This window comes from Macaca mulatta, chromosome 14 (genome assembly GCF_049350105.2).
Source record: "Macaca mulatta isolate MMU2019108-1 chromosome 14, T2T-MMU8v2.0, whole genome shotgun sequence".
NCBI lineage: Eukaryota > Metazoa > Chordata > Mammalia > Primates > Cercopithecidae > Macaca > Macaca mulatta.
Window position 1 is genome coordinate 9,344,997 of NC_133419.1, and position 19,018 is coordinate 9,364,014.

At 50.6% G+C, this 19,018-nt stretch overlaps 1 protein-coding gene across 2 annotated transcripts; it reads right to left on the reverse strand.

Moving 5' to 3' along the window:
• Window positions 1-231: 231 nt before the first annotated feature.
• SNX15 (sorting nexin 15) lies at window positions 232-12,762 on the reverse strand. Of its 2 annotated transcripts, XM_001114653.5 has the most exons (8): window positions 12,572-12,762; window positions 8,223-8,258; window positions 7,874-7,994; window positions 5,459-5,574; window positions 5,215-5,362; window positions 4,761-4,904; window positions 2,106-2,363; window positions 232-1,125 (listed from the first exon to the last, which is right to left on the reverse strand). In XM_001114653.5, exons 1-8 carry the CDS (start codon window positions 12,668-12,670, stop codon window positions 1,019-1,021), a joined length of 1,029 nt encoding a protein of 342 aa, XP_001114653.3. In that variant the 5' UTR covers window positions 12,671-12,762; the 3' UTR covers window positions 232-1,018. The 2 variants fall into 2 exon arrangements, with proteins under 2 accessions (XP_001114653.3, XP_077818540.1); XM_077962414.1 differs by lacking the exon at window positions 2,106-2,363.
• Window positions 12,763-19,018: the final 6,256 nt, after the last annotated feature.

The following is a 19,018-nucleotide window of genomic DNA, read 5'->3' on the forward strand; positions in this document are numbered from 1 at the left end:
GTTCCTCTCCTTCGTCCCTTCCACCCAATAGACCGGCTTCATCGTCTTGTCATTCTCTATTTCCCTGGAGACTGTGCTATTTTCTAGCTCAGGGCTCAGCAAATGTTTTCTGCAAAGGGCCAGGTTGTAAATGTTTTGGGATTTGCAGGCGGCAAAGACTCAACTCTGCAACTGTTCAACAGCCGGTGTAGCGCGAACGCAGCCATCACAATACTGAATGAATTAGCCTGGTTGTGTTCCAACAAATTTTATTTATAGACTCTTAAATTTTATATAATTTTCACCTGTTACATATAAATTTCATCTGTCTTTCTGTCACAGAATATTATTTTGATTTTTTTAATCATTAAAAAAATGTAAAAACCACTGTAGCTCACAGGCCTTACATTAAAAAGGGGGTGGGCCAGATTTGGCTGCAGGTGGGAGTTTGCAGACCCCACTTCTAGAGGGGTAAACTAATGGTTTAATGACCACAGCTGCTGCTCACACATCCAGACAGACAGGCAGGGGCCGGGCATAGTGACTCATGCCTGTAATCTCAGCACTTTGGGAGGCTGAGGCGGGTGGATCACTTGAGGTCAGGAGTTTGAGACCAGCCTGGCCAACATGGTGTAACCCCGTCCCTGCTAAAAATACAAAATATTAGCTGGATATGGTGGCATATGCCTGTAATCCCAGCTACTAGGGAGACTGAGACAGGAGAATCGTTTGAACCTGGGAGGCGGAGGTTGCAGTGAGCCGCGATCACACCACTGCACTCCAGCCTGGGCGACTGAGTGAGACTCCATCTCAAGAAAAACACAAAAAGACAGGCAGGGTCAGAAGTGTGAGTCCTTGATTCCAAGGTGGCAAGTGTAATCAGGGAACTGAGAATTCATTATTTTTCTCATGCTTGGTCCAGTTACCTACAGAAATGGCCCCTGCGATTACAAGACCAGGAGGTGGGGCTAGGCCCTGGGGAGAGGAGAAGGGGCTGGCAGTGCAGGATCGAGAGTCCCAGGGAAGGGCCCACTCCCTGTTAGGGTGGGAGTTGAGACAGGTGCAGGCGCAGGATCTCCTCTGCCCGCTTCAGGTACTCAGCTGCCTTCTTCTTCACACCTTCCTGGCGGGCAGGCAACGGGTCACCTGTGGAGAGAGACTGCTCAGCTGAGGCACCTGGGCACTACTGGTCTAGTTGGAACCCTTGGTCTGGTCCTTTACAATTCACAGAGTATCACCATGTGCTTTTCCCTCTTCTCTGGGGCCCAGCGTCCATTCTTCCCATTCTACAAACAAGAAAACTGAGGCCATGCCGGGTGCAGTGGCTCACGGCTGTAATCCCAGCACTTTGGGAGGCCGAGGCAGGCAGATCACTTCAGATCAGGAGTTCGAGACCAGCCTGGCCAACATCACAAAACCCCGTCTCTACTAAAAATTCAAAAATTAGCCAGGCATGGTGGTGGGTGTCTGTAATCCCAGCTACTCAGGAGGCTGAGGCAGGAGAATCTCTTGAACCTGGGAGGTGGAGGTTGCAGTGAGCCGAGATTGTGCCACTGCACTCTAGCCTGTGACAAGAGCAAGACTCTCAAAAAAAAAAAAAAAAAAAAAAAGAAAGAAAGAAAAAAAAAAAAAGAAAACTGAGGCCACAAGAGGTGTTAAAACAAACAAACAAGCTGGGCGCAGTGGCTCACGCGTGTAATCCCAGCACTTTGGGAGGCCGAGACGGGAGGATCACGAGGTCAGGAGATCGAGACCATCCTGGCTAACACGGTGAAACCCCGTCTCTACTAAAAATACAAAAAATTAGCTGGGTGCGGTGGTGGGCGCCTGTAGTCCCAGCTACATGGGAGGCTGAGGCAGGAGAATGGCGTGAACCCGGGAGGTGGAGTTTGCAGTGAGCCAAGATTGCGCCACTGCACTCCAGCCTGGGCGACAGAGCAAGACTCTGTCTCAAAACAAACAAACAAACAAACAAACAATAAAGAAACAAAAATCTGCCCAGGTTACACAGCTGGTCAGTGAGGATCAAAAGGGCTCCTGCTCTGTGAATTGCTTGCTTTTTGCTCCCTTCATCACTGCCCCACCTGGGACCCAGGCCTGACCCTCCACCCTCAGTCCCTACTCACCGGGGACTCCCTGAAGCAAGACGTGTACACCATCTCGGTAGCCCTGGAGCGCGGCAGCATAAGCGCCTGCCTTCTCATCCCGCAGGGCCTGGGTGATGAGATCTGTGGCCTGGCTTAGATAGGCAGGGGTGGGCCCTCCTTCCCCGTCCTCTTCCTCCTCCTGCCCTCCTGGCTCCCAGGGTTCCTGGTCCAGCCTTGCTGACTCCACCTCCATCGTTGCCAGCTCAGCCACATGGGTGGGGCTGGGGGCTGCGCCTTCTGCAATTAGAAAGGGAGGACTCAGACCAGACTAGCCCTTCTTTTCTCAGGCCCTCTGCCCAACCCAAGACCTCTTTTGTTCATCAGGGTATCAGCCTGTCCCCAGTAGAGGGGACCAAGGCCAGAGCAATCCAGAAGTCGTCTGTGGATCAAAAACTGGCCATGATGTATTTGATAGATAGGGTTCATGTGCTTCTGTAAAAACAGCCTTACCGCCGGGTGTGGTGGCTCACACCTGTAATCCCAGTATTTTGGGAGGCCGAGGTGGGCGGATCACGAGGTCAGGAATCGAGACCATCCTGACTAACATGGTGAAACCCTGTCTCTACTAAAAATACAAAAATTAGCCGGGCATGGTGGCGGGCACCTGTGATCCCAGCTACTCGGGGAGGCTGAGGCAGGAGAATGGCGTGAACCCGGGAGGCGGAGCTTGCAGTGAGCCGAGATCGCGTCACTGCACTCCAGCCTGGGCGACAGAGCGAGACTCCGTCTCAAAAAAAAAAAAAAAACAACAACAATAACAAAAAAACACAGCCTTACCTTCCTAATTATGTCATTAGGTACACACTCACTTTAGTTTGTGAGCTCTGGGTCACTGGTCCTATTTCCCTCTTGACTCCAGTTGACCTAGAAATCCAAAAATCCCCTCCAGAAAGTTTCCCTGAAGAATGCTAGGCCAACAACACCAGGCTGAGGGTAGAAATGCTCCAAGCCTTGGAATAATCTTAGAATAGGAGACTTCGAGAATCTCAGGGGTTTTCTGAAGCCTTGCAGCTCCAGGCTCTGGGGACTCTCCCCATGGGCTGAGTGAGTCTCACTGGAGCTGCGTGTGAAGGGTCTTGAAAAGATCCTGGTTGGACAGTTGCTCATGCCTATAATCCAGCGCTTCAGGAGGCCGAGGTGGGAGGACTACTTGAGTGCAGGAGCTTGAGACCAGCCTGGGCAACATAGTGAGAGCTTGTCTCTAGAAAAAATCAAAAACTTAGCTGGGCGTGATGGTGCATGCCTGTGGTTCTGTCCCAGCTATTCGGGAGGCGGAGGTGGGGGGATCGCTTGGGCCTAGGAGGTAGAGGCTGCAGTGAGCCACGATCACACCACTGCCCTCTAGCGTGGTGACAGAGCCAGACCCTATCTCAAAAAAAAAAAAAAAGAAAAAGAAAAAGAAAAAAAAGAAAGGAAAAAAAAAAAAGAGAAAATAGAAAAGCTCCTGCCCAGGCAGGCGCTCAGCTGACACAAGGACAGAGCACTTGGATGCCTGCCACCCAGAGGCCAGACACAACAGCCCTGTGACACCAACACTGCCTTTCCCTCCCATTCCTTCTTCCCACTCCCCAACCCTGGAGAGGCAGTAGCAGGAACAGGAGGAAGCAGAACGAGAAAAGTGAGAGGCAGGGCACTTTGGCTCATACCTGTAATCTCAGCACTCTGGGAGGCCGAGGAGGGTGGATCACTTGAGGGTCAGGAGTTTTGAGACCAGTCTGACCAACATGAAGAAATCTCATCTCAACTAAAAATACAAAATTAGCCAGGCACCATGGCGTGTGCCTGTAGTCCCAGCTACTCGGGAAGCTGAGGCCAGAGAATCGCTTGAACCCGGGAGGTTGCAGTGAGCAGAGATTGCGCCACTGCACTCCAGAATGGACAACAGAGTGAGACTCTGTCTCAGAAAAAAAAAAAAAAGAATAACAGACATGGGCTCTCGCTATATTGTCCAGGCTGGTCTTGAATTCCTGGGATCTCCCTGCCTCAGCCTCCCAAAGTGTTGAGATTACAGGTGTGAGCCAATGTGCCAGGCCTTGGCGAATTTTAGAATGAAAAACTCCAGTGCCTCAGAGCTTGGGACTGTCAAGTCCCAGGATCTCACAGCAAGAAGGTGCCCAGGACCCTAACCTCCATCAGGGGGCCCTTCAATCTCCGGCATCCCCAAATGCCAGTGGCTCCAGGCCCCCAGAGGGGTTTCCCTTTGCAGCTGCTCTTTGAGCTCAGAACTCACTTCCATTGACCAGCAGGCTTCTTGCCTTCAGGATCTGCAGCCAGACCCTGGCCAGCCAGGAAATCCCACCACGAGCTTACAGCGAAGGAACTAAAATGTCCCAGAGCAGTGTGACCCGGCTCTTTCCAAAGCCTTCTCAGTGAGATGGCCCCAACGTGGGAAGTGCCTCCTTTCCTTCCTCATGGCTACTTGTTGCACAGGTGCATCCAGCACACCACACCACGAGCCCTGGCACGGAGCTGCTCATTCTCACTGAAGCTGCTCTTGGTCCACAGGGCAGCACTACTGAGGGGACGTCTTTCCCAGATCTGCGCAGGCACTGAGCAGGCTAGTGGGGCTCTGCCCTCCTCCCTGTCCTAAGGATGTCCTGCCCTGGCTCCTTCCCGGCTGACCCAGCTCATTACCTTCTTTGGAGAAGGGGTCGAAGAGGGCCAGCTCAGCCTCGGTGAGGGGGACTCGGGCAGGGGAACCAGACGCTTCCTCGGTGCTCTCACAGTTAAAGAGAAGATCCAGGGCCTCCTGGGCAGGGCTGGATGGTGGGGGGTCCACTGAGGAAGAGATAATTGGGGTCATGAATACCCGCATTTATTTCTCAGCTTTCAAAATGGAATTACTCTCTCTCTAAACCCTTGCAGCAACCATGGGCATAGACAAGCCCGTTATTAGGGTTTATGCCCATTTTACAGATTAAGAAACTGTAGTGCAGAGAAGGAAAAGGACCTGCCCAAAGTTCCTCAGCCAGTCAGTGATAGACCTGGACACACGCCCATTTCTCACTAAGACCACTGAGGAGTGAGTGTGGCCCCCTCCCCACTCTGTACCCTCCAGCCTTGGTTCCCTCCTCCCACCCTGATGTACCTGGCACCTCCAATTCCTCAAGGCCCCTCCTTTCTGCAGGGAGCGGCTGGGGTAGCCGGGGGTCATCAGGGGGCGGGGTGGGGATCAGAGGGGGTGGCAGGATGTGCAGGTCCCTGGACATCTCCGAGGGTCGGGTCACCTCCCCACCCTGCAGGACAGAAAGATCAGCCATGGGGAGTCATGGGGTGCAATCTGGTGGGTGGGTAAGTGGCCCAAGTTCTGGTAAGGTGGAAGGTGCACATACCCTGAAGAACTCCTTGAGCTGGGGGCTGTTGTTGAGCGCAGGTATGTGCACGGTGAAGCGAAGCAGGTCCTCTGCCCCCTTTCGCCGCTCCTCGATCACTGAGGCTTCAAATCGGCCTACAGCCCCCAGGACAAGGAACAGGGGAGAGTGGCGGTGACCTATAGGGGCTTCTGCCCTAAGGCCACTTTTCCTGGTCCTGCCTGAGATGCTCTGAGCAACTCACTGCCCTCCTACCCCTTCTCCCAGGAATCTTCTCTGGCTCCTCCTGGGGTGAGGGAGGGGCTTCCAGGACAGATCAATTTCCCTATTCATTCATTTGCCAGATGTTTACTGAGCACCTACTATATGCTAGACTCAGAAGGTGAACAGGGGAGGAACAAGTCTCTGCCCTTGTGAGTATCACATCCTACACAGGGGGAGCTAGGTAGTTAACAAGAAACAAAAACATTTCTGATGGCTTTGATCTAATGAGGAGAAAAGTAAGGCTCAGAGAGGGAAAGTGACTTGCCCAAGGTCACACAGCAAGTAGCCCCCATTTGTTTTTTGAGACAAGGCCTGGCTCTGTTATCTAGGCTGGTGTGCAGTGGCACAATCTCAGCTCACTGCAACCTCTGCCACCTGGGATCAAGCCGCCCTCCTGCCTCAGCCTCCCAAGTAGCTGGGACTATAGGTGCACACCACCATGCCTGGCTAATTTTTGTATTTTTTGTAGAGATGGGGTTTTACCATGTTGCCCAGGCTGGTCTTGAACTCCTGAGCTCAAGTGATTACCTTGCCTTGGCTTCCCAAAGTGCTGAGATCACAGGTGCGAGTCACAGTTTCACTGCTCTGTCCTAGGTATTATGCAGTGCAGGCTAACTCTGGTCCAGTTACTGTGTGGCCATTCTGTGGTACTTCCCCACTGGCCTGGCATAACCTGACAACAGCAATCTTTCACCTTGCCTCAAAAGAACAAAAGAACATCTTGGCCAGGCGTGGTGGCTCACACCTATAATCCCAGCATTTTGGGAGGCCAAGGCAGGTGGATCACTTGAGGTTAGGAGTTCAAGACCAGCCTGGCCAACATGGTGAAACCCCGTCTCTACTAAAAGTAAAAAAATTAGGTGTGGTGGCGCACACTACTTGGGAGGCTACTTGGCTACTTGGGAGGCTGAGGCAGGAGAATCACTCAAACCTGGGAGGGCAGAGTTTGCAGTGAGCTGATATCATGCCACAGGACTCCAGCCTGGGTGACAGAGTAAGACTCTGTCTCAAAAAACAAAAACAAAAACCAACAACAACAAAGAACATCTCACGTGAGTACGCAGACGCGAGCAACTGTTCAGCACTGTCTAATACAGATATGAGCTACATATGCAATTTTACATTTTCTAGCAGCTACATTAAATAAAAGGAAAAAAGAAACAACTTTTTTTTTTTTTTTTTTTGAGACGGAGTCTCACTCTGTCGCCCGGGCTAGACTGCAACGACGCAATCTTGGCCTCCCAGGTTCAAGCGATTCTCCTGCCTCAGCCTCCTGAGTAGCTGAGTTTACAAGCGCCCGCCACTACACCCAACTAATTTTTTGTATTTTTAGTAGAGACAGGGTTTCACAAAGTTGGCCAGGCTGGTCTCGAACTCCTGATCTCGTGATTCATTTGCCTCAGCCTCCCAAAGTGCTGGGATTACAGGTGTGAGCCATCATGCCCAGCCACAAGTTAATTTTAATATTTTATTTAACCCAATATATCCCAAATATTCTCACTGCAACATGTAATCAATATAGTAAGTATTGAGATAGGCTGGGTGCAGTGTCTCAGGCGTGTAATCCCAGCACTTTGGGAGGCCAAGGCGGGCAGAGCAGCTGAGGTCAGGAGTTCAAGACCAGCCTGGCCAATGTGATGAAACTCCGTCTCTACTAAGAATACAAAAATTAGCCAGGTATGGTGGTGTGCACCTGTAATCCCAGCTACTCAGGAGACTGATGCAGGAGAATCCTTTGAACCTGGAAGGTGGAGGTTGCAGTGAGCCAAGATAACACCACTACACTCCAGCCTGGGTGACAAAGTGAGGCTGTCAACAACAACAAAAAATTGAAAAAAAAGGAAAATAAAATAGAGCTAATAAAGACAGGATTTTTGTTGTTTTTTTTTTGAGATGGAGTTTCACCTCGGCTTCCCAAAGTGCTAGGATTACAGGTGTGAGCCACCACGCCCGGCCCAACAGGAATGTTAAAAGGTGCAATACACAGTAAGTGTTAGGCTGCTCTGAGCCTCAGTTCCCCCATCTGTCAAATGAGGTCATCTCTAAAAGCCCTTCCAAACATGTCTCTGCCCAGAGTTTCAGGCCCTCTCTATCCAGCCCCCACTGGCAGAGGTCCCCTTTTGTCCAACGCTCCCTTCATCTTTGGCCTGAGTGCCCCGATCTAACACTCACCGAACACCTGGGCCCGGGGGAACGCAGGGAACTCCTCAAGGCGGCGGAAGAGGTTGCGGTGGGTGTAGGCCAGGTCTCCATGCAGCTTGCGGAAGTCGCTGTACCGCTTCCAGACCACCACCTACGAGGGACATGAGACTTGCCCAGAACCGGCAATGGTGGGAGGCAGCCGCCCCCGGTGCCCAGCCTGCCCCCAGGGTGGGTGAGGATCAGGATGCAGCTGCAGCAGCCCCTTGCCCAGGGACAGGGAGGAAGGAGGGCCGGTGTCCAAGCAGAGTTACCAGCTGCCCCTTGACAGTTTCCAGATCTGGAACTGCAGAATGGGCCCTCTTCCTCCCAGGAGCCTCACCTCTTTGACATCCTCTGGGTCCTTCTTTGAGATGAACTGAGAAAGAAAGGCAAGAGCTGGTTGAGACCAGAGACCGCCATCTGACACCCTCTCACCCCGTTTGCCCCAGGTGCCTCCTAGTCCCCCTCATGGGGCAATGGCCTTTGGCCTTTGGCCTCTGGCTTCAAGGCATCCTGGCTTTAAGCCTTTCCATATAATTTTAGAAACTTTTCCTACTATGTACCTCAGTTTCTCCATCTGTCAAATAGAAGGACCTCTAAAGGCCCGTCTGGACTGCTCCAACCTCAGCCCAACTTTTTTTTTTTGAGATGGAGTCTTGCTCTGCCGCCCAGGCTGAAGTGCAGTGGTGCACTCTCAGCTCACTACCACCTCTGCCTTCAAGGTTCAAGCGATTCTCCTGCCTCAGCCTCCCAAGAAGCCGGGATTACAGACATGCACCACCACGCCTGCTAATGTTTGTATTTTTAGTAGAGATGGGGTTTCACCATGTTGGCCAAGCTGGTCTGGACTCGTGACCTCAAGTGATCCGCCCACCTCGGCCTCACACTTACAGGCGTGAGCACCCGGCCATCAGCACAATTTTTATCCCGGTTCCTTGAACAGGCGATGGCCCTGCATCTCCTTCTGAAACCAAAGAACCCCAAGTCTCCAAAGAAGGGAGGTTCTGCCTCAGGAACCTCCTTCCCTGAGGGAGAAGGTCCTGTGCTTCAGCGCCCTGGACACAGAAGAAACCATCGCTGGAGCTGAGGTCCCTGGAAGGGCAGACTTGGGTCTGAAGTGAAAACGAGATTCAGTTTTCATCATGTTATGTTCATAATAATTTTAAAATAATGCCCTATGGTTTAGGGTACTTGACAGTTTAATAATATATCCTATGCCAGGCACGGTGGCTCAAGCCTGTAATGCCAGCACTTTAGGGGACCCAGGTGGGCAGATCACTTGAGTCCAGGAGTTTGAGACCAGCCTGGGCAACATAGTGACACCCAATAGCGGCAAAAAATACACAAAATTAGCTGGGTGTGGTGATGTGGCACACCTGTAGTCCCAGCTACTTGGAAGGCTGAGGTGAGAGGATCACTTGAGCATGGGAAGCAGAGGTTGCAATGAGCTGAGATCACACCACTGCACTCCAGACTGCAGAGTGAAACCCTGTCTCTTACACACTAAATAAATAAATAAAAACATCTATTCCTTATCCTAGATCCCACTGAGGCAGACACAATTAACATGCCCATTTAAGAGATAAGGAAATGGAGGCTTTGAGAGGTGTGGCCATAGAAGATCACACACTAGGTAAGAAAGATTGCTGGAACTAAAACTTTGGACTTGGCTTTTGACAACAGAGACTTGCCTAAAATATTCTGGTAAAAGAAACTATTTAAAAACCATTGAGTGGTCAGGTGTGGCGGCTCATGCCTGTAATCCCAGCACTTTGGGAGGCCGAGGTGGGTGAATCACTTGAGGTCAGGAGTTCAAGACCAGCCTGGCCAACATGGTGAAATCCTGTCTCTACTAAAAATACAAAAATTAGCCAGGCGTGGTGGCAGGTGCCTGTAGTCCCAACTACTCAGGAGGCTGAGGCAGGAGAATCACTTGAATACAGGAGGCAGACGTTGCAGTGAGCTGAGATCACGCCACTCAACTCCAGCCTGGCAACACAGCGAGACTCTATCTAAAAAAAAAAAAAAATTCTATAATTTTTTTTTTTTTTTGTATTTTTAGTAGAGACGGGGTTTCACCGTGTTAGCTAGTCGGACCTAGGGCCTGACACTGTGTAGTGCCACAGGAAGCTAGGTACGGTGTGGCCTGTAATCCTAACACTTTGGAAGGCCAAAATGAGAGGATTGCTTGAGGCCAGGAGTTTGAGACCAGCCTGGGCAACATGGCAAAACTGTGTCTCTACAAAAAAATTTAAAATTAAGCTAGGCATGGTGGCACATGCCTGTAGTCCTAGCTACTCAGGAGGCTGAGGCAGGAGGACGGATTGAATCCAGGAACTTGAGGCTGCAGTAAGACGCGAATCATGCCACTGCACACCAGCCCAAGTGACAGAGCAAGACTCTGTCGCAAATAAAATAAAATAAAATAAAATAAAAATATAGGCCAGGTGCGGTGGCTCATGCCTGTAATTCCAGCACTTGGGGAGACCGAGGTGGGAGGATCACTTGAGGTCAGGAGTTCGAGACCAACCTGGCCAACACAGTGAAATCCTGTCTCTACTAAAAACACAAAAAGTAGCCGGGTATGATGGCACACGCCTATAATCCCAGCTACTCAGGAGGCTGAAGCAGGAGAACTGCATGAACCCAGGAGGTGGAGGCTGCAGTGAGCTGAGACAGTACCACTGTACTTCAGCCTGGGCAACAGAGCAAGACTCTGTCTCAAAAAATATACACAAGGCCGGGCGCGGTGGCTCAAGCCTGTAATCCCAGCACTTTGGGAGGCCGAGGCGGGCGGATCACAAGGTCAGGAGATCGAGACCACAGTGAAACCCCGTCTCTACTAAAAATACAAAAAATTAGCCGGGCGCGGTGGCGGGCGCCTGTAGTCCCAGCTACTCAGGAGGCTGAGGCAGGAGAATGGCGGGAATCCGGGAGGCGGAGCTTGCAGTGAGCCGAGATCGCGCCACTGCACTCCAGCCTGGGAACAGCGTGAGACTCCGTCTTAAAAAAAAAAAAAAAAAAAAAAAAATATATATATATACACACACACATATATATATAGAGAGAGAGAGAGAGACAGAGGGAGAGTGAGAGAATGTGCTTTATATTTTATATATTTATTATATATAATACATTGTATATATAATATGTATAAAAATATATCAAAATAATGCATGTTGCTTGGTTTAAAAAGCCAATGGGAGGCCAGGTGTGGTGGCTCACACCTGTAATCCCAGCACTTTGGAAGGGTGAGGCCGGTGGATTACTTGAGGTCAGGAGTTCCAAACTAGCCTGGCTAACAAGGTGAAACCCCATCTCTACCAGAAAATACAAATATTAGCTGGGCACGGTGGCAGGCGCCTGTAGTCCCAGCTACTGGGGAGACTGAGGCAGGAGAATGGTGTGAACCCGGGAGGCGGAGCTTGCAGTGAGCCGAGATCGCGCCACTGCACTCCAGCCTGGGCGACAGTGCAGACTCCATCTCAAAAAAATAAACAAATAAACAACAACACAAAAAAGCCACTGGGAAGACTTATAATAAAAGGTTACAGTTCCTTGCCACATCCTTCCTACCCCAACCCCACCTCCAGTCTATCTTCCCAGGGACAACGTTTTTATTTGCATTTTTTAAAAGGGGTGTGTGTGTATGTGTGTGTGTGCATTTTAATATTGAGCTGGGGTCTCACTGTGTTGCCCAGGCTCATCTTGAACTCCTAAACTCAAGCAATCTGCTCCCTCAGCCTCCCAAAGTGCTGGGATTTACACGCATGAGCCACTGAGCCCGGCCTTATTTGCATTTATTTTTAGGCATGGAAAAGACAAACGATTTGGGGAAAGCATATTTTAAATAGCTAAGATTCTGCACTTAGACACTTTATAAGTGTCCTTACGTGCCTGCTTTGCTTTTATAGTTAACTAATGCACCAGCTTAATAGTCGCCTAGTTGAAAATTCTAAAAGTACAAAAAACTTACAGTAAAAAGTCTTCCCCAACTTCTGTCCCCAGTGACACAGTTCTTCTCCCTGGGGACCTTCTTGTTACCCGTTCTTGTATATCATTCTACAGGTGTCCTGTTTTACTATTTTTAATTATTTTCATGGTTTCCTCCATGTCTCTCTATAAATTGTGCTTATGATGTTGCTATCGCTTCATATATCAACTCTAGCCTTTCTCTCTTCCTGCTGTGACCTTGATATGGCGACTTACTCCTTAAGTCCTTCCGAACTGCATGAATTTTTTTTAACCATTGACCAGTATTATTTTCTGAAAAATTAAATACGGTTAAATTCGTTAAAGGGATTTTATGTAAGATCAAACAAACCAATAAACAAAACTTACTCTACGAGACTGGAGTACTAATAATTGGGTTAAACCAGAGTTTTCATGTTAGTTTACAGAAATTCACAGTCTGATGCCCAGACACTACACGCCGGGCGTGGGCATACACGCCTTGCTTGTCCGGGAACGGCCATCCACGCCCTTTTAAAAAAAGACAGCGCCCCCTCAGGGCCCCGCCCCGCTGATGGTTAAAGAAGTAAACGAACCCTTGTACTGCAACCGCCGCTTAAAGGGGAAACCCATTTCTGTCGTCTAAAAAGGGAGTGGTGGCTGCAGCGCCTTTCCTTAAGGTAAAACTCGGCGCCCCTCTAGTTAAAAGGGTAAAGTACGCGCTGGGCCCCACCTCACCTGCGCGGTTACTTTGTACTCGGTGTAGCCCTTGGGGTGCGTCCTGGGGTCCGACACTGTGTAGTGCCGCAGGAAGTCATCCTTCGCCTGGCGGGACATGAAACCGAGCTGGAGCGGAGCGGACTCCGCTTCCTCCCTGTCCCCACCCCTCCGGCCCGGCCTCCGACCGCCGCCGCCTCGCCTGGGCCTGCGCCCTTCTTCCTCCGGCCCAGGGATTTTATCGCAAGTGACAGCGCTGTTCCGATCCCGGGTGCGCGGCCAAGGGAGCGTCTGAAAAGTTCCTTCTCTGTGGTGAAGCGTAAACCCAAGTCATTGGAAAGATTGGTGGGGGAGGTTGTGATCACTCGTCTCATTTCTGCCGGGTGATCAAGCCCACCCTATCCAAGCGTAAACCCTTGTCACAGTCCTCCAAAGGACCTCTCCCCTGCTTCCCAAATCCCTGCTTTCATTCATCCACCCAACTCCTATTGTGCCCATTATGTGCAGGACAACGTCAAATTATTTCCCTGTCAGGATTCCCTAATTCATGTTTTCTGGAAAGTAGGGAAGCAAAGAACGCTGGAGAAGCAGGATGGTGTCATGGGCTCTGAGTCACTACTCTTACTAGCTGTAGGAGTTTCCCATAACTACTCAGCCTCAGTTTCTCATCTGTAGAATGGAGATGTTTGTAATAGAATCTATGTAGGTCAGTGGAGCTTTCTTGCAATGGACTTGCTGCCAGAACACAGGTGTCGTGAAAATCACCATTAAATCAAAGCCAAAATGGGGGTTTGGTGCCGTGGCTCACACCTGTAATCCCAGCATTTTGGGCGGTGGAGGCAGGTGGATCACTTGAGGTCAGGAGTTCAAGACCTGCCTGTCCAACATGGTGAAACCCCATTTCTACTAAAAATACAAAAATTAGCTGGGCGTGGTGGCGCACACCTGTAATTCCAGCTACTCCAGAGGTGGAACTGGCCGATGGCTTTAGCTCAGGAGGTTGAGGCTGCGGTGATCTGCAATCGCACCACTGCACTCCAGCCTGGGCAACAGAGTGAGACTCCATCTCAAAAGAAAGGGTGCAGGGGAAGGAAAAGACTCAGCTCAACATTGTCATCTGATTTGGGCAAGTCCACCACTACTGGCTATCTGATTTACAAGTGTGATGGGATCCACAAAAGAACCATCGAAAATTTTGAGGAGGCTGCTGAGATGGGAAAGGGCTCCTTCAAGCATACCTGGGTCTTGGGTAAGCTAAAAGTTGAACGTGAGAGTGCTATCACCACTGCTACCTCCCTGCTGGCAATTAAGACCAGTCAGTACTGGTCTTATGTGACCATCATCAATGGCCCAGGATGCAGAGACTTTACCAAAAACCTGATTACAGGCACATCTCAGGCTAACTGTGCTGCCCTGATTGTTGCTGCTAGTGTTGGTGAATTTGAAGCTGGTATTTCCAAGAATGGGCAGACACGTGAACACACCCTTCTGGCTTACACGCTGGGTGTGAAACTAATTGTTGGTGTTAACAAAATGGATCCCCATGGGCCATTCTAAAGAGGAGAGATGGGGGCCGGGCGTGGTGGCTCACACCTGTAATCCCAGCACTTTGGGAGGCTGAGGTGGGTGGATCACGAAGTCAGGAGCTCAAGACCAGCCTGACCAAGATGGTGAAACCCCATCTCCACTAAAAATACAAACATTAGCTGGGCCTGGTGGCGGGCACCTGTAATCCCAGCTTCTTAGGAGGCTGAGGCAGAGAATTGCTTGAAACCGGGAGGCAGAGGTTGCAGTGAGCTGAGATCGTGCCACTGCACTCCAGCCTGGGCAACAGAGTGAGACTCCATCTAAAAAAAAAAAAAAAAAAAAAAAAGAAGAAGAGGAGCGATGGGATAAATCATTAAGGAAATCAGCACCTACATTAAGAAATTGGCTACAACCCTGACATAGTAGTATTTGTGCCAATATCTGGTTGGAGTGGTGACAACAGGCGGGAGCCAAGAGCTCACATGCCTTGGCTCAAGGGATGGGAAGTCACCTGTAAAGATGGCAATGCTGTGGAACCACGCTGCTCAGAAGCTCTAGATCGCATCCTACCAACTCACAAGCTCTTGGTTCTGCCCTTCCAGATGTCCGCAATATTGGTGTTATTGATACTGTCACTGTGGGCCATGTGGAGACTGGTGTTCCCAGACCCGGCATGGGTTTTGAGACCTTTGCTCCAGTAAGTGTTAGAATTGAAGCAAAAATCTGTTGAAATGCAGCATGAAGCTGGGAAGCTTAAATATAATACATAGTATTTAGTGCAAAGGAAGCATTGTGAATAGCTACTCTTGTTCCTGGAACTCAGGTGTACAGGTGCGGTGCCTTGGTCTTCAGAAAGAAGCAAAGCATGGCTTGGGGCTCATGCCTGTAATCCCAGCACTTTGGGAGGCCAAGGCGGGAGGATTACTTGAGGCCAGGAGTTCGAGACCAGCCTGGGCAACAGGCTGCCCCTGATTTCATGAGAAATTTAAACATTTAAAAATCATGCCTGTAATCCCAGCACTTTGGGAGGCCGAGTCAGGCGGATCACTTGAAGTCAGGAGTTCAAGACCAGCCCGGTCAACATGGTGAAAACCCATCTCTACTAAAAATACAAAAATTAGGCTGGGCGCGGTGGCTCACGCCTGTAATCCCAGCACTTTGAGAGGCCGAGGCAGGCGGATCACAAGGTCAGGAGATCGAGACCATCCTGGCTAACACGGTGAAACCCCGTCTCTACTAAAAATACAAAAAACTAGCCGGGTGTGGTGGCGGCGCCTGTAGTCCCAGCTACTTGGGAGGCTGAGGCAGGAGAATGGCGTGAACCCGGGAGGCGGAGCTTGCAGTGAGCTGAGATCCGGCCACTGCACTCCAGCCTGGGCGACAGAGCGAGACTCCATCTCAAAAAAAAAAACAAAAAAAACCCAAAAATTAGCCAGGTGTGGTGGCGGGCACCTATAATCCCAGCTACTCGGGAGTATGGGGCAGGAGCGTTGTTTGAACCCGGGAGGCAAGAGGTTGCAGTGAGCTGAGATCGCGCCATTGCTCTCCAGCCTGGGCGACAAGAGCGAAACTCTGTATCAAAAAAAAGAAAAAGAAAGAAAGGGGGGCGAGGGAGAGAGAGAGAGAGAGAAAGAAAGAGAAAGAGAAAGAAAGAGAAAAAGAAAAAGAAAAGAAAGAAAGAAAAGAAAGAAAGAAAGAAAGAAAGAAAGAAAGAAAGAAAGAAAGAAAGAAAGAAAGAAAAAAGAAAAGAAAGAGAGAAAGAAAGATTAATTAGCTGGGCATGGTGGCGTGGGCCTGTAGTCCCAGCTATTCTGGAGGCTAAGGCAGGAGGATAACTTGAACCTGAGAGTTCAAGGTTACAGTAAGCTATGATGGAGTCACTGAGTTCAAGGTGGCAGTGAGCTATGATCATGCCACTGCACTACAGCCCGGGCAACACAGTGAGATGCTGTCTCAAAAAAAAAAAAAAAAAAAAAGCAGACTCCAGGTCAAACTCTGGAGGGTCTGAACTGGGTAGTTCATCTAGCAGTTGCTCAGGAGGACGCCAGGGATGGGGGATGTCCCCTCATGCAACACACACCAGAAGTCCTCTGAAGACCCCTTCAGACACTGCTCCCCTCTCCAAAGTTCCCTCGGCAGGGATATTATCCCAGTTTCCTTCTCACCGATCTTTCCCTCCCTCTCTGGCTCAGTGTCTCCCACACTCTTCCCTTTACCCTTCTTTCTCCCTGTCCTCTCCAAGCCCTTTTCCATCTAGAGCAATATAGCCCCTGGCCTTCTCCAGATCTCCCACCCCACCAGTTCCCTCACCAGGAGGAGCAAAGAGAAGGCGGCAGTGGAGGCCGGGCATGGTGGCTCACACCTGTAATCCCAGCACTTTGGGAGGCCGAGGCGGGTGGATCACCTGAAGTCGGAAGTTCAAGATTAGCCTGACCAACATGGAGAAACCCCGTCTCTACTAAAAATACCAAATTAACCGGGCATGGTGGTCCATGCCTGTAATCCCAGCTATTCGGGAGGCTGAGGCAAGAGAATTGCTTGAACCCAGGAGGCGGAGGTTGTGGTGAGCCGAGATCGCGCCATTGCACTCCAGCCTGGGCAACAAGCGTGAAACTCCGGCTCAAAAAAAAAAAAAGGCGGCGGCAGTGGAGCAGGAGAGGCTGCAGGGGCACCGCGCTGGGCTGCCCACCATGCTCCTCCAGGGTCTGCTCCCCAAGCTCACCCAGGGTAGGGTATGCTTGACCATGTGGTGGAGACCTTTGTGATGAATATCACCTTGTTATTTTCATATTTGTCTCTGTGAATAGTTCACCTTTTATTTATTTTTTTGAGACGGAGTCTTACTCTGTTGCCCAGGCTGGAGTGCAATGGCGCAATCTCGGCTCACTGCAACCTCTGCCCTCTGGGTTCAAGTGATTCTCCTGCCTCAGCCTCCTGAGCGGCTGGGATTACAAGCACACACCACCATGCCCGGCTAATTTTTGTATTTTTTTGGTAGAGATGGGGTTTCATCACGTTGGCCAAGCTGGTCTCGAACTCCTGACCTCAAGTGATCCACCCACCTCGGCCTCTCAAAGTGCTGGGATTACAGAAGTGAGCCACTGCGCCCGGCCTAATTCACCTTTTCAAGAAAAGCATTGTTTCCTAAGGGCACCTGGGAGGACGTGAACACTGGGGTGACACATATGTCAGTGGGTGGCTGACTTCACATTAGTTGAATTTGCGTACAGTCCTACTGGTTCAAATAATCATAATTATAGCTGACACTTACACAATACTTATGACATACAAGACACCAACTCATTCGGTCCTCCTCCCAACACTAGAAGGGAAACTGAGGCACGGAGAGGCTAGGCAAGTTGCTCAGCATCCACCAGCGAGTGGCAGGCCAGGATTTGGCTCCAGAGTCCAGGTTTAAGAGCCTGCAGACCACCAGGTCTGTCTTGCAAGGAGGACAGGGCAGGGGCTTCTAATTTTGTACCCTGAAGGGCAGTTTCTTCATGTTCTAAGCTTGTCCACGCAACATTCACTTCCCTTCTTCCACACCTTTTTTTTTTTTTTGAGACGGAGTTTCACTCTTGTTGCCCAGGCTGGAGTGCAATGACGCAATCTCAGCTCACTGCAACCTCTGTCTCGCAGGTTTAAGCGATTCTCCTGTCTCAGCCTCCCGAATAGCTGGGATTACAAACATGAGCCACCATGCCTGGCTAATTTTGTACTTTTAGTAGAGACAGGGTTTCTCCGTATTGGTCAGGTTGGTCTACAAACTTCCGACCTCAGGTGATCTGCCCACCTTGACCTCCCAAAGTACTGGGATTACAGGCGTGAGCCACCGCACCCAGCCCTTTCTTCCACTTTTAAGGAAACCTAGGCTGGGCATGGTGGCTCACGCCTGTAATCCCAGCACTTTCCTAGCACTTTGGGAGGCCAAGGTGGGAGGATCACCTGAGCCCAGGAGTTTGAGACCAGCCTGGGCAACACGGCAATACCCCATCTCTACAAAATAAAAAATTAGCTGGGCGTGGTGGCACAAGCCTGTAGTCCCAGCAAGGAGATGGGAGGATGGCTTGAGCCTAGGAGGTCAAGGCTGCAGTGAGCTGTGATCATGCCACTGCACTCCAGCCTGGGTGACAGAGGGAGGCTCTGTCTCAAAAAAAAAGGAAACCCAGATTTTGCACAGGTCTCTACCCCTCCACAAAAGGATCCTAGTGCCAGCTTCAGAGTAAATCCCAGTGTCTCTTCCTCACCTTTTGATAATAGCATTCAACTTTCCTTTGGGAAAACTGCCCTTCTTCCATTGGATATACTCTGCTGGGAGGGTTGTTGGGCCACAAATCCACATCAAAAGATAATCGTGAGCCTCAAGCTGCGCCAGGCAGGCTGCCTCTCCTTGGCATTTGAATTTTGAGCAGAGAGACAAAAATTGAAGACAATTAGGCCTGAGCTATTTCGGGAGGCAGCAGGGTAGGTATAGTGACCAAGTGTGCTGGGTTCGAGTCCAGCTCCCTCACTTCCTAGCTGCGTGGCTTTGAGGAAGTCACTTAACCTCCTGGAGGAAATGTCATCCAGGAGCCAGTCGATACCAGGCAGCATGTTCTTCCCAGCAACGGGGCTGCAGCCCTCGATGTACCAGTGGTGGCTGTAGAGTTCAGCTCCAGGGCCTGGGAGGACAAAGGTACTGGTGGTGGCCAGTGCCTCCCCTCAGCCCCTTCCCTCCCTGCTCAAGGGTCAGCCCATCCAGGAAGCCTCCCCTGGCCCCTGGGAGAGCTTATCTGTTCCCCGGGGCACCTGAGCTCTCTGTACAGTCCCACGCCAGTGCCACCCCTTAGTGTCCCATATAAAGGGGGGTCTTGATAGGCAGCACTGCATAGGGCTGTCCCTAACTGCATTGCTGAATGGGTAGTACTTAGAACAGAACCCTGCAGAGTAAGCAGCTGTTAG